The following is a 15,243-nucleotide window of genomic DNA, read 5'->3' as shown; positions in this document are numbered from 1 at the left end:
ACATTTACATTTTTTTACAAAGAACAGTGGTTTGAGGTGTTTTGGATGCTAGCCAAAAACATTTCTACCAATTTACCCAAGGGTGTATTACCACAAAATAAAAAAAATTATAGGTGCCAGAAAAAGTTCTTTGGAACCACAAAGATTGTTTGGTTCCCTAAAGAACCTCTGAATAGATGGTTCTTTAACAAACAAGTTTTCTAAGTGCTAATCTGCAAAAAGCATCTGTTTAGAGTTTAAAGAACCATCATGTAAATCTACTAAACCAATTCAGTCCTAGAACCGTACATCTAAGCCAAGAACCTTCATTTTTAAGAGTGTACCAGGTCCTTATTCTGTTTTGTGCTTTGTGAGAAAGATCTGACCCACACCTAGCATACAGTGAGGCCCTGGTTCTGCTGTGGACCATAGCTACTCTGTATCTGTAGCTACTCAGATAATCCTTGGTGTATATTCTGACAGGTGCTGCGTTCTTTACAGTGTTTCCACATGTCCTTCCTTAGGTCAAGCTAGTATACTACATCTAACAGCCTGATGAGTGATCTTAATCTTCCTAAACGTCCACTGTGGGGTTCATACACCCAGGAGGAAGGCTGATGACCACTGCTATAAACTGTAAAACAATGGAACAGAGCGGAATTTGAGTTGGAGTGTTTGTGAGATTTGGATCGAATATTGCTTTTGTTTTACTAAACTAAAATTTTGTGAGGTACAAGCTCCAAAGTAGACTCCAAGATATGTGGGGTAACATGTTGGTAAGTTCCAATACAGTTTAACCAAATTACACTGAAATGTGAAACAGGTTCTGTGTATTAACCAGGTAAGTGTGCAATACAAACTGAAGTCTTTTGTAATTATTTTGGGTTAAATGAGTACCAAGTACCAAGAGAGTCTATTTAAAATCCCCTGGGAGATCATGTGACTGTAGAACCTCCGCAATTCACCAATCAACATTCACAGTCACCTGAATGCTAATATAATAATAATAATAATAATAATAATAATAATATTTTTTTTTTTATCTATATAGCACTTTTCATGACAGTGGCAGCTCAAAGTGCTTTACAGACTTTGATTTTACTGCCAGCGTCTGGCTGGATTTGTCACGTTCCATATGCGTTTATAGACTCCTTTTCATCACTGTTACTGTACATTTTAAAAAGAATAATTCCATAAAGTCAGACAGAAATGTACAGTTCTGTATTTTATTATGGTTCTTACTGAACTGGACAGTTGTGGAACATTTCAGAGCTCAGAGTTTCCCAGTTTAAACACTCCTGATTCACCACAGCAGTGGATGATTAGCTGAATCACGTATATTGGGTGGAAAAACAATGCTGGAAGAAGATGCTGGTAACCATGGCGATGACCCTCATTCTTTTACTTGATGCCTCCATTGCTGATGGTAGCGGCTCGGCAGAGGCCCTTCCCCCTCACCTCAAACGCCACACCCTTATAGTTGGCCACGCCCTTGGCGTCCGTGCACAGGTCGGGCAGTAAACGCTCCCAAATCCGCCGCTTTGGGTTCAACTCTCGCTCTGCTTCACCTGCAGATACAGAGCAGACAGACGCATTTCATTACGATCCACTTTACATCATTCATATACATTCAACTAAACATCTATTAATATTACTATAATAACTCAAACAGAGACTCACACTAATGCTAATCTTAACCTCAAACAGAATGCACGGTGAAAAAAGAGATTCATTTGCCGTGTGAATAAAATATGTTATATCAACACAGTCATGGTCAAAAGTTTGGGCGCCCCTGGTCAAATTCCATGGTATATTGAAGTGTAAATAAATAAACACATCCTCTACGGTGAGCACATTTCTGCAAATTTTAATGCACAATAACTGTTTATTCACTGAATTTAACATATTGAGGAAAAAAATGGAACAGAAGATATGGCCTGTGCAAATGTTATGTCGCACTTTTAATTTTTTTTTCCAAAATGTTAAACTCAAATGAATAAAACTTTGCACAAAAAAATAAATAATTAAATAAAATTGTTCAATTCTTTTGTTTTGTTTGCATACAACTGTAAATACATCAGATTAAAGTTTAGTTCTATGTACATTTATTTTACCTGGGTAGTTCTGGAAGGTGACCCTGTCTCCAGGCTGTGCTCCGGTGGGCGGGTCCAAAGGCTCCATCTTGTCTTGATTGACGGCACACACCAGCCGGGCTTGAGACTGGACCCCACGCACTTTCGCTGGCTTTACATTACACAGAAGTACAGCCAGACTGTCCTGTAACTGCACACACATAATACATGTGAAGTACATTGATTCCAGTAATACTGTAACCTGTAAAATACTGTAAAATAGCCCTAGTCCTAAACCTAAACCTAACCACCTAAACCAAAACTTACCCATGACCACCCAGAGAGAATAAAATGTCTCTTTTAGTATTTATGAAAAAAACAATATATCTGTAAAAATGCAGGTAAACTTATGCGGACCTGCAAAAAAGGTTTTTTACCATCTTTCATTTTTTCACACACTGCATATTTTACCATAATGTCTCAATACCATATCTATAACTACCTGGGCCTTCTAGGCCTAATGATTTCTGTAAAAAAAAAAATATGTTTTAGTTCATCATAACTGTTGTATTTAAGTTCTGTGAGTGCTGTAGTGATTCTTTCATTTCATTATTAAGATTTGGTTGGAAACAAAAGGGCAAAATTCTTGAAATGCCCAACAGAAACTTGTCCAGTCAATTTTGACATATATGGCCTGAACTGAAGGCCTAGCTCTAATCATCATTTTGACACATTTTCCTGCATTTAGAAAAGAAAGAACTGAAAACCCACTGATGCACAACTCATTTATAATAGACCAAATCAAAATGTTTGCAAACATGAACGAAATTCTGGGTGGTTGACACATCCAGTCAGTGGTAGAAGCAGCTCGTTTTAAGTAGCGGTATAAATAAACAGAAAAGCCAAAATATGGTCAGTAACGGTAAAAAAGTGTTGTGTTTGAAGCTTTAATGTCAAATGCTTTGGGGGAAATAGGGTCCATTAAGAAGTGCAAAGTTGCCGACATTTTTTCCTGCTATTGCTGAGAGAGCGTGAGAGAGAGTGAATGAAAATATCTGTTGGGAAAACAACCTTTTGCCCTCTACACCCTCACCCTCACCCTCACCCCCCCCTTCATAATGTTATGTTAAATTTAATTTAAAACACAGCCATGTTTTGGAGCTCTACAGTGCTTTTGTTGCAGGGAAAACACACTAAAGTGACTGGGTGTCACCTCAGAGCAGCTAACCCTGACTCTGAGACTTTATAGAGAAAAAAAGTTCTTCTCCCCATTTATGGCCAAGAAACAGGATCAGAGAATGAGCTAATGCATATACCCAACAACATACTGGTACATTTTTCCTGCTTTGAAAAGCTGGTAGAGCTGCTAAAAGTAATTTAAAACCCAGTGAATGCATTGTTAGCTATTCTTAGGCTATAAAAGTGTGTAAAACTGTGGGCCTCGCTGGTGAGCCCTGGCCATTTAATGAGTGTAGTGAAAATTAATGGCTGGTACATGCTTATGATCAAATAACAAAAAATTAACCCTACACAGTCCAGTTAACACACTAACTTAGTATTTAGCAGTGGTGAACGAAGTACACAAATCATGTACTTAAAGTTAAAGTGGAGATACCCAAGGTAAAATATTACTCCAGTAAAAGTAGAAGTTCCTCCCTTTAGACCTTTCCCTAGAGTAAAAGTACAAAAGTATTTGCCTTCAAATGTACTTAAGTATTGAAAGTAAAAGTACTAAAAGATTAATTATGACTCTGATGTCCTATTATCATTTTTGTAACAAGACTCGCTTCATTAACTCATTTTAGGTGAAAATACTCCAGTGTCACTCTTGGTAAACCAGTCTTTTAATAGAGTCATTAATTAGTGACGCTGATGTCTATTAAAATTATCATAAGCACAAAACACTGAAGGCAAACAGTTTCCATCAGGTAGAACTGAGTGGCTCTGAAATCACTTTTTACAAACAAGCAAAGTTTCAGTTTAAGATTTATTTGCAATTTAGTTACAAGTTTAAGTTTAATAAAAATTTTAAACTCAGGTTCACAAATGAGTTTCCTTTACTAAACTGCATATGTGTACATATTTCTATATTGTGGTGTATTTACACAAAGTTAGGTTAGTTCATCATTTATGTTGAATAGACACCAAAATTCTACGCTGCTGCACTGATGTTGAACCGTGTGCTGCACTGGGTCAGTATGACCAACAGGTCAAAACAAGCTCAAAACAAAGTGACCGCTGCGCCCTGATTGATGTTCTTCCTTCACGCTTCTTTCATTTTGACATGTTACGTTTTAATACACACATAAACCAAAAGGAACAACAGATTTTGCATAATGTAGTGGAGTAAAAAAGTTGAAATGTAGTGGAGTGAAAGTAAAAAGTCGCCTAAAATGGAAAAACTTCAGTAAAGTACAGATACACGAAAAGCTACTTAAGTACAGTAACGAATTACATTTACTTACATGTATTTAGATGTTTCTGTCAAAGATCACTGACAAAGTTCTGTTTTCTCCAATACATTGATTAAATAACTCTCAAATAAAAATCAGGATTGATACAAAATCCTGCTGTATCAGTGCAGCGCTACCAGGCTTTTCCACTCAGAACTAAGTTCTTTCTTGTTGTTGTGACGTAACACTGAATTGAAGTTCCAATCACTTTAGCTTTTTCTAAGGTTTTCTGGTGTCCATGGTGATCATGTGGAGTCAACTCACCACCCTGCTACACAGACAACAAATTACCTCAAGTTCTTCAGGCTGGAGAGCTAGTTCAATCCCTGAAGGAAAGAAACTGACAATTTTACAGCTTAATTGAAAAATGTCCTTTGGCTGTAGAACTTACTTCTTATGGAATTCAGCAGCTGCCCTTTGGCTTCAGTTCTAAATGCCGTTCAAGTTGAGACATTTTCTGTTATACGTCTTGAATTTTTTGTCCGTGGCCCTCAAATGATGCTTCAGACGCAGCATCTAGTGATTAGGATAAAAACCACTGCAGCATTTCTGTAATATAGGCCCACTTGTGAAGACACTTGGTCTTAACAATGTTCGCTACACCTTTCACAGCTATATTTGTAATAGAAGGCGAAGAGCAGCTGCTTCATAGGGTTTGTGCTCTTCTGTAAGTTCCCTAGGCAAATTACTGTCTGTGGTAATGGACTGTACGCTGTACAGGTGCCACATTAGACTGAAAACATTGGCGTGCACTCTTAGTAGTGCACTTCTCCTAGTAGAACAGAATGAAAGGAGGAGGAGAGGAGAGATTTCGGTCTGTTACTGGAGAAGCACGACCTTTAATGACATTCACACATGCACTCTTAGAGCTCGGAGGAGAACTAGCAGCTGCTGCTTAAGACGCACGTTCTGGAACAGCTGAAGGGAAAACACACACACAAACACACACACACACACACACACACACACACTCACACACTCACCTCAAGAAGCTATAAATGGGGAACACACTGCCCAAAATAAACCTCAATGCTGGAGCTGAGTGGGGACAGTATGTTACACAGTGCCTCAGAAATCTGACCATTACTAACACTTCTACTTCCACTACAAGATATACTTGTGCTTTTTGCTTTACTATGCATATCATTACAGAGACTTTACAATAGGTAACAGCATTAAAATCGCTGTAAGCCTCAAGTCTCAAGATTACTGCTTTATAAAAAAGCTGAAAAAATAAGACAATGAACAGTGTTGGGGTTGTAAATCTGAAAAGAAAAACCAATATAAGTTAGTAATAACTTCATGACATTACTATACTGTACTTATTATTTCCTGTAAAAAGTAAACTCCTTACTCATTACTTTACTTCTAAGGTTTTTAAACAGGCTTTTTAAAGCCCAAGCACATCTGTACTAACTGAAAAATGCCAGTACTCTTTTTAGGGTTTTTAAGGGTTTTTAAATTGTTTAGAATAACTGCATTATTGATATATTAATAAAATGATTGAATAGTTCATAATAAATAAGTAATTATAAATAAAAAGGGCAACAGTGACCTATTCCCACAAAATGAGCAAACATTCATCCTAAACCTCAGTTACTAGTGTACATTAATATAGAATGTATACACTAGTTTTACAGTAGTTATTGAATAACTAATACTGAATAATTCACAATAGATACTGAATAATTCATATTAGTTACTGAATAATTCAGAGTAGCTACTGAATAGTTCATAGTAGATGCTGAATAATTTGTAGTAGTTACTGAATAATTCATAGTAGCTATTGAATAATTCATAAGAAATATTGAATAATCCATAATAGCTATTGAATAGTTTATAATAAATACTGAGTAATTTATAGTACCTATTGAATAATTCATAATATTTACTGAGTAATTCACAGTAGCTATTGAATAATTCATAATACATATTAATAATTCATATAATTCATAGTAGATACTGAATAATTCATAGTAGCTACTGAATAACATCAAATAGATAATGAATGAATTCAAATAGTTGCTGAATAGTTTATTGGGGTCACTGAATAATTTGTAATAGACCCTGAATAACTCATATTATATCACTGAATAATAAGTCTATAGTTCAAGGCCTAAGTTATGGTTGCCATGGTTCTTACCTGCTCTGGAGCCACGTGATTGGCCAGTCCACTGACCACTGTCCTGGTGGAGGGCTCTCCCAGGTCCACTTCTTGTACATAGAGGGATTCTGAGTCTGGGTGTTTTCGGACTGTTAGGATTCGGCCGATCCGCAGGTCCAGCCTGGACACATCGGGCCTGTGGTCTCGCTCCAAAATGGACACTGCACTGGGACAATCTGCAGGACACGCGGCGGTGTCCACACGAGCTCCTGGTAGATAGATAGACAGAACAAAATGCTGTATCTCCATAATGGTAACTCTACAGGACAAGGAAAAATATGTAACTTGTAATATGTATATATATATATATATATATATATATATTATTATTATTTTGAAACTTTTCTTTCTGTTCTTTTGTTGTTACCTCTCCGGTCTCTCCTCCTCCTCCCCTCACTGCGAGTGTGTGTGGAGCTCCTCTGAGCTGTGGGGGCAGTAGAAGGCTGTGATGGGTCAGTTTGAAGTGAGTCCTCTGGGGCAGTAGCCTTTATCTCTGCTATAGAGGCGGTCAGGACCCTCTCCTGATGGAGCTTCACTGAAAACACACACACAAACACAAAAACAGAGCAGAGAATAAATGAATCAGAGTGAATTCACTTCAGTAACTACACTCTTAATTCAGTCTCATTACTACACATTACACAGCAGACATAGATCATTCAGATACCTCGCATTCATAGTGGTTATTGATAAATCATAGTAGACATAGTAGTTACTGAATAATTTATAGTGGTTACTGAATAATTTATACGAGTTACTGAATAATTTATAGTGGTTACTGAAGAATTTATAATAGTTACTGAACAATTCATAGTGTTTACTGAAAAGTTATTAGTAGTAAGTAGTTATTGTATAATTCATAGTGATTATTGAATAACTTATAGTGATTACTGAAAAATTCATAGTGGTTACTAAATCATTCATAGTAATCACTGAGTAACTCATAGTGGTTACTGAATAATTTATAGTATTCATTAAATAATTCATAGTGGTCACTGAAAACATTCATAGTGGTTACTGGAAAAAAATCATAGTGGTTACTAAATCATTGATAGATCATAGTAGATGCTTGATGATTTAAAGCAATTATAGAATAATTGATAGTGGTTACTAAATCATTCATAGTAATCACTGAGTAATTCATAGTGGTTACTGAATAATTCATAGTAGTTTCTGAATAATTCATAGTGGTTATTGAATAATTTATAGTAGTTATTGTATAATTCATAGTAGTTATTGAATAATTTACAGTGGTTACTGAAGAATTTATAGCAGTTACTGAAAAATTCATAGTAGTTACTGAATAATTCATAGTGGTTATTGAATAATTTATAGTAATTATTGTATAATTCATAGTGGTTATTGAACAATTTATAGTGGTTAATGAAAAATTCATAGTGGTTACTGAATAATTTATAGCGGTTACTGAATAATTTATAGTGGTTACTGAATAATTTATAGTAGTCTTTAAATAATTCATAATGATTCGTGACTGAATCATTTACAGTCATAGTTACTGAATAATTCATATTTGTCAATAAATCATTCATAAAATTATTTAACAATTCATAGTGGTTACTGCACAGGTTACAGTAGTTGCTGAATAACTCATAGTAAACACTGAATAACTCATGGTAAAAGCTGAATAAAGTTGAATTAGTTTAATAAATGAATAATATACCTGCAGCCAGAATCTCATTCCTGTGTTTGGTTTTCTCTGACGTTTACTATGAGCTCTGTGATGATTATGTTAATGAATATGAATGGAGTGTCTGTATGAACGGATCAGCTGTTCAGGCTGATCAGCTTCACACTGCTGCTGTATCTGATGGATGTGTGAATGTGATTGTGTATAAAGTGTGTGTGTGTGTTTGTGTGTGTGTGTGTGCGTGTGTGTGTGTGTGTGTGTGTGTGTGTGTGTGTGTGTGTGTATGTGTGTGTGTGTAAACAGTTCTTACTGGATTTTTTCCTGCGTATTTCCTGCAGTTTTCCCTTCAGGTCACCTATGTCCTTTTTCAGTTTGCTGTTTTCCACCAGCAGCTTCTTCTCCTCGCGCACTGAGGCCTGCAGCACTGCAGCGAAAACATAGCGAATACATTAGATCTTCATTACATCAGACTTTACAGAGGAATGGTCTGAGTCGAGGAGATGAAGAGATCAGCTCAGTACTGTCTGACCTGCAGCAGTGACACTCACACATGAGGAGAGGAGGCATGAAAAAGTATATCTCAGAGAAACAGATCAGACCTCCACCTTGTCCACTCTCCTCCTCCACAGACATGGACAATACATTATCATTACTATTATATTTGTCAATAATGTTATTTAGTTCATTCATGTGAATTTTTTAATAGATAATTATCAAACTGGAGAAAACGGTCTGATGTCAGCAGTGATGAACGCTCCCGTTAGATTATTACTGAATATCAAAATAAGAAAAACAGCCAATCATCAGCGAATGAAGAGGGAGATATTAATATTCATACTTGCTTTCTCTTTGAGCAGCTGCACCTGCTGTGTAAAAAACTCCATCATCTGTTCTTCCTCCTTCAGATCCACATTCGACTCAGGAGGAGATTTACCCGCCATACTCGCACCTGAGAGAGACAGAGAGAGAGAGAGATACACAGAGAGAGAGAGAGGGAGAGAGATACACAGAGACAGACAGAGAGAGAGAAAGAGAGAGAGAGAGAAGAGAAGAAGAAGAAGAAGAAGAAGAAGAAGAAGAAGAAGAAGAAGAAGAAGAAGAAAAGGAAGAAAAAAGTGAGAAACAGGAGCAAAAGAAAGAGTTAGAGAGAGAGAAAAGGAGAGAGAGGAGCAGAGGTGAGACAGAAAGACAAAGAGGAGAGGCAGAAGAAGCAGGAGAAGAAAGTGAGAAACAGAGGAGAGAGAAAGAAGAGAGTGTGTGTGTGCAGCACAGAAAGAGAGGTAGAGGAGGGGTAGAGAGATGGAGGGGAAGGTACAGAGAGAGGGGTAGAAGAAGAGAAGAAGAAGAAGAACAACAACAACAACAACAAGAAAGTGAGAGAAACGGGAGAAAGAGTTAGAGAGAGAGAAGAGAAAGTGAGAGAAAGGAGAAAGAGAGAAATGAGATGAAAAAAGAGAGAGAGAGAGAGAAGGAAGAGAGAGAGAGAGAGAGAGAGAGAGAGAGAGAGAGAGAGAGAGAGAGAGAGAGCAGCTGTCAGCTCCCTCTGCGTGTCGTGCCCAGCAGCACTATAAATACACTCTCACGTTCAGTGCTCACTCTCCTCACTGTGATCACACAAACACACTAGACTGCACTACTGAACACAGTGCACAGTGTGATTACAGCGCAGACTGAACACTGTAACACTGTCTAACACAAACACACCTGAATAAACACGAGTTTATCTGATCATTCACGGCTTCCTCAGTTCTGACTAGGTCCAAATTTCAAAACGCTTCTGCTGCATTCTTTAATACAAATTATCTCCACAAATTATATGATCAGCATAACAACTTGAGTGAACAGTAGAATCTTTGAAATATCAACATGAATTTCAGACTTTCATAGTATCTGGTTCAGTATCTCCCTCAATCACAGCGTGAAGTCCAGCTGCACGAACTCCACGGTTAGTACAGAAGCCTGTGATGATCAGATCAGATCCAGAGTCTCAACATGAGCCTCAGTGGAGGAGATAGGACTTCAAATCTGACCTTAAGACCTTAAAGGGGAATTCCACCTCATACCTCTCAGGCAGTGAATTCATTACCATTTCATGTAGTATCTTTCTGTGAGGGAGCTTTTAGAGGTGGATGTCTGGTTCCTGTCACCACCACTGTGAACAATTCTGACTCTCTAGCACCACCAAACCACTCTGAATGACTCTGATTACATCTTAAACAGAGGATTGGAAAAATCAGTGGGATTCCCCTTTCACACAGTCACAAAGTCACAAATTTAATTAAATTGTAATAGCGACCTACAAATATTTCAGAATCATAAATATTTCTTCTGCATTTTATTTTCCAGATATTCCTCAAGTTTTCTTTTTTTTTTAAGTGTTTAAAAATCCAAACATTTCTGCTGTTTATTTCCAGGTTAAATTTAAATCCCAGATTTTCAAAGAGGTCCCAGATTTGCACCCCACTGTACAACTAAACTGATAACAATTATTAATGGTAATAAAGAGGTAAACATTTTCAGCAGTAGTGCTATAGATAAACACCAAATCTGTCCAGCACTCATGTGTTAGTATTTCTGAAAGGTCTGAGTAAACATGTCCAATTTGCCTCAAATATACATTAAGAGACAGATATAAGCCCGATCTGGCAATATAGGTAAGAGGTAAGATCTGGCAACCCGTAATATCAGACTGTAAAGTGTGTGTATTAGATTGTGAGTGTGTGTGGAATAAGATAGTCACCTGCAGAAAACACAGCCGCTGTGGAGCAGAGGAGAGTAGCCAAAGGACTGACCTCTCTCTCTCTCTCTCTCAGCCAGCATGGTCAGCATTCCTCCTCTAAAAAGTTGAGGCACATGTGGTTGGTATCGGGTTCCCCTCACATACACCTCGTACGGCTGTTACTAGTTCCTACTCCAGCTCTCAGGAGGTCTGGACCTGATTTCTGGACTCTGATTGGTTAGAGGAATGTCCCACATGACCACCAGCGTGCTTGACCAACAGCACAGCACTTTAAAGTTCCAGGAGACAAAGAGTAAAACATTAAACATGTTTGTATGATACTGAAATGTTAGTCAGGGTTATAGATACACTTTTTAAGCAGGTAGCACTGGTGCTAGGAAAGTTGTAAGTGTTGTAGTATGTATTAAAATATAGTTGCCCTGAAATAAAAACATATACACTTTTAAAAAGTAGGAATTCTAAGTGGAAGAATTTGGTATATTAAGTATGAAAATGCAGAAGCAGCATGTAAATATTTTTATTTTGATGTTCAACATGTTTCTCCACAGTAATTCAGATTTCCCTGTTGGGGGATGTAGCGTTTTTGTGCATCATTAAAAGAGACCCATACATGAACCCACACCAGCAGGATTTTGTATATGGCTGTTGCTATGGAGGTGAAATAGTTTAATTAACTAGTTTAATGTGGTGCCTCTGCTTCTGAGAGGAAGCCTCAGCTTTCTTTAGCAAGCAAAGAGTAAAATCTCAAATCATAACAGGCATAACAGCTCCAAACTGAACAACATTTGTGCATTTTGTAGTTCGTGAGACCGTTTATTTTAATCTAAATTTGGATTTGCTCTAAAGTGTTTGAAGTTCCTGATGGACTACAACTACCATAAACACTGGAACTGATCCTGCGTCACAGTTTGCATGACAACTCTGAGGAGATGATGTTGGTATTGTAAATGGCACATAGTGAGAACAATTCACGAACTATATAACCAACTACAATTACCATGAGATCTACAACTCGACAGAATATTTAAATGGATGTTCTTTGCAACTTGTATTTGCGCAGGACTCATTTCTCCTAGAATTGTAAAGCACAGACCTGCTGCTTCTGCCATTGTATCTGCTTTTCTCCATTAATTGTGTCATTTCTCTATGTTGTTGTGTTTATTTTGAAAACAAATTCCATTTGTCTCTCAAATGACATCTTAGGACATGAAAATATATGAATATAAGTCAAACATTAGTTGCGCTTGACCCTTGATCTGATTAACCCTTTGGGGTCGACGAAAGTTCATGCACATCAAACATGTTTCTATATCTGTGTCTGTATCTTTGTGATGATCCAGCACAGAAATCCAGTTCAAACACTTCCTGAATCTGTAGAGTCGCCCTTTCCATTCCATCTTATCACGAGATCATACGAGACTCACATCCGGAGTTATGAGCCTATGAAGAGGGGCTGAGATACACATCATCTGCCTCTCACCATGTGGAACTGGGGGATTCATGTGTCCGTCTACATTCTGTGTGAAACTGACCAATGGACACTCAGAAGATCACTAAGCACTGACCATCACGCCGGAAACCCTTCATTCTTCATTTAGTCCACATCGGAGACACATCTGAAATGGTGTGCAGAGAGTTTACAGCTGCTGAAGTTGCTGCAGCGGTTTTGGAAAGTAATGATGAAGATAACAGAGCATTTTGATATGAAACATATGAAGATCATGTTATATAAAGAGCCTTTAAAGGAGAGTTTAAGAAGATCGAGAAAGTACCCTTAGACCCCAGAGGGTTAAACAAACTGATAATAAGTGCTGACCGATCTGAACTATGGTACACCAGCTATTACAATACAGGCTTTCTAGAAGATTTTGGAGTGTGTCTTTTTATGGAGCTGTAGTTGAACTACCCATTCTTTTTTCAGTATAGAATATATTTCAGTGGAAATCAGCATGACTCACAAAGCCAAACTGCATTTTTGTCTTGGGAGGTGAGTGAGCAGGTCAGCATTCCTGCGTGTTGTTATTGTGTTTAAATGTTGATCAGTTGTGCGGGTTTGTTTGATATGAAGAAAATAATCCATTTTAAATCTGTCTTTGTGGAGAGGTGTTGATAGTTTTGCACAGCAGGGGGTTCTTGCCCCTCTGCTTTTACACCTCATTGCTCACTAGCAGCTCAACACAGAGTCACAAGATTTCAGAGAGACTACAGAGTCCTAGCTCGTCTGATGACAGAGTTACAGGAGAAATGTTTTATTTGTTATATTAATTAAAAATATCCGAGTTGATTTACATTGACTGGTGGAGTGGCCACTAGGGGGCGGCAGGAAGAGGCTACTGCGTCATTAGAAATGAACCTAATGCATTTAATAGTAATAATAATGGATGAAACTTACATAGTGCTTTTCAAGGACCCAAAGTTGCTTACAATTGTATTAAAACAGGCAGGGCAGACAGACAGACATATACATTCACACACACATCTTTCACACCTAGGGGCAATTTAGCATGTCCAATTGGCCTGACTGCATGTCTTTGGACTGTGGGAGGAATCCCACCCAGACATGGGGAGAACATGCAAACTCCACACAGAAAGGACCCTGGTCGCCCGGCCAGGGAGTCGAACCCAGACCCTTCTTGCTGTGATGCGACAGCGCCACCGTGCTGCCCACATGAGGAGCAGCTCTAGAAAATAATTGATCACCAAAACTATAAAGGCTGGATGGAGGAATGGTTAGTAAATCACCTGAAGACAAGCCAAGAGCACGAGTGGGTTTATAAACAAGGAGAAGGTCAGACAAGTAGGACAGATTGAGGTTGTTCAGAGCTCTGAAAGTGAGCAGAAGGACTCTGAAATAAATGCAGTACTTTAAAGGAAGCCAGTGAAGATCATGGAGAAAGTCAGGTGGTTGTGGGAAGACAAGTAGCAGAGTTCTGGACCATCTGAAGCTTGTGAAGGGAGGAAGAGCTAATCCCCCAAAAAAGAGAAAGGAGTAAAGTACATCAGTCTGAACTACAGAACTCCCTTCATTCTCAGCAGCACTTCTCTTTAAGCTGATGTGTGTAGATGTTGGTCTTATCTCTGCACACCAATGATGTTAGACTGTAGATTCCTCTTCCACTTCACTGATATTTAAGAATGTTAACAATGACAGAAATGCATGCTGACTCAAACAGCTGGGTGCAGAGGACTGTGGGATTGGTTAAAAGGGCCGCCTGGCAGTTCAGGAAAGGACGCTGCACAGAGCTCTTGAACAGCAGGCTCTGAGAATCACCTTCACACAGCACTCACACATAGTGGTGTTAATTAAATGTTTTATTTTTATTCTGTGTGCAGTAAAAAAAAAAAAAAACAACACTTTAAATTAAATGTAAAATTAAAGCTCACTGCTGTGCTCAGGTGTATTTAAAGTTCACTTGAATCCTGATGAAGGCAGAAGCCACTACAGGTGGGAAGCTTTCCGTCTTCTGCTCCAGAATTTATTTTATTTGTACATGGATTTGAGCTGAAAAAATGCAATTTAATTTGTAATCATGACGTGGAAGAGTGCCTTGAACTAAAGTAAACTTTTTTACATTCAATGTTAAATTGTAAAGTGAGACTGTGAGAAAGGCAGAGTATATAAATGGAAGGAATTCTTCTTATTATTATTAGTAGTAGTAGTAGTAGTGGTAGTAGTGGTAGTAATAGTAGTAAATCTTATTAATTAATCCCATTAATTATTCACAATTCCTGCATAATTAACTGGTTCAGATGTAATCAGAGTCATTCAGAGTGGTTTGGTGTGAAACGCTCTGTTCTAGAGAAACTTACCGAGTCAGAATTGTTCACAGTGGTGCTGATAGGAACCAGACGTCCACCTCTAAAAGCTCCCTCACAGAAATGGTTATGAATGCACTGCCTGATGACTGAGACACTGTTTTCTGATAGTTTTGGGAAGACTTCTGGTCTAAAACGGGTTGGAGAGACACACGCGGTGCATTAAAAGGCAAAGAAAACTTTTTGGGGTCTCACTTTATTTGCATAGTCCCCTATAGATCATCTGCAGATGTTCAAACTGTTAACAAAATATCTGTTGAAGTTGATTCTAAACAGTGGTGGGGTTTGGGTTAGGATTTGGACCAGGGTGAGGGTTGGGTTTAGGTTTGGGTTGAGGTTAAGGTATTTCATTTAATCACGGTCAATTTAGT

General features: G+C 38.0%; 1 protein-coding gene across 1 annotated transcript; it reads right to left on the bottom strand.

Moving 5' to 3' along the window:
• Positions 1-1,185: 1,185 nt before the first annotated feature.
• On the bottom strand, positions 1,186-11,199 carry aimp1b (aminoacyl tRNA synthetase complex interacting multifunctional protein 1b). Its single transcript, XM_036592188.1, has 7 exons — positions 11,057-11,199; positions 9,155-9,265; positions 8,627-8,740; positions 7,036-7,203; positions 6,648-6,877; positions 2,094-2,262; positions 1,186-1,547 (listed from the first exon to the last, which is right to left on the bottom strand). Exons 2-7 carry the CDS (start codon positions 9,255-9,257, stop codon positions 1,381-1,383), a joined length of 951 nt encoding a protein of 316 aa, XP_036448081.1. The 5' UTR covers positions 9,258-9,265; positions 11,057-11,199; the 3' UTR covers positions 1,186-1,380.
• Positions 11,200-15,243: the final 4,044 nt, after the last annotated feature.

This window comes from Colossoma macropomum, unplaced genomic scaffold (assembly GCF_904425465.1).
Source record: "Colossoma macropomum unplaced genomic scaffold, Colossoma_macropomum, whole genome shotgun sequence".
Taxonomy (NCBI): Eukaryota; Metazoa; Chordata; class Actinopteri; order Characiformes; family Serrasalmidae; genus Colossoma; species Colossoma macropomum.
Note: the sequence above shows the minus strand (reverse complement) of the source record. Positions and strands in the feature narration are given on the sequence as shown.

What these genes read in the sequence shown, in the direction of transcription:
- aimp1b (XM_036592188.1), bottom strand. Translation starts at nt 9,257, where the DNA reads ATGGCGGGTAAATCTCCTCCTGAGTCGAATGTGGATCTGAAGGAGGAA. An exon ending in AATACGCAGGAAAAAATCCA is followed by an intron (nt 7,204 to 8,626) that starts GTAAGAACTGTT and finishes GTGTGTTTTCAG; the next exon opens with TGAAGCTCCATCAGGAGAGG. An exon ending in GAGGAGGAGAGACCGGAGAG is followed by an intron (nt 6,878 to 7,035) that starts GTAACAACAAAA and finishes TCTATCTACCAG; the next exon opens with GAGCTCGTGTGGACACCGCC.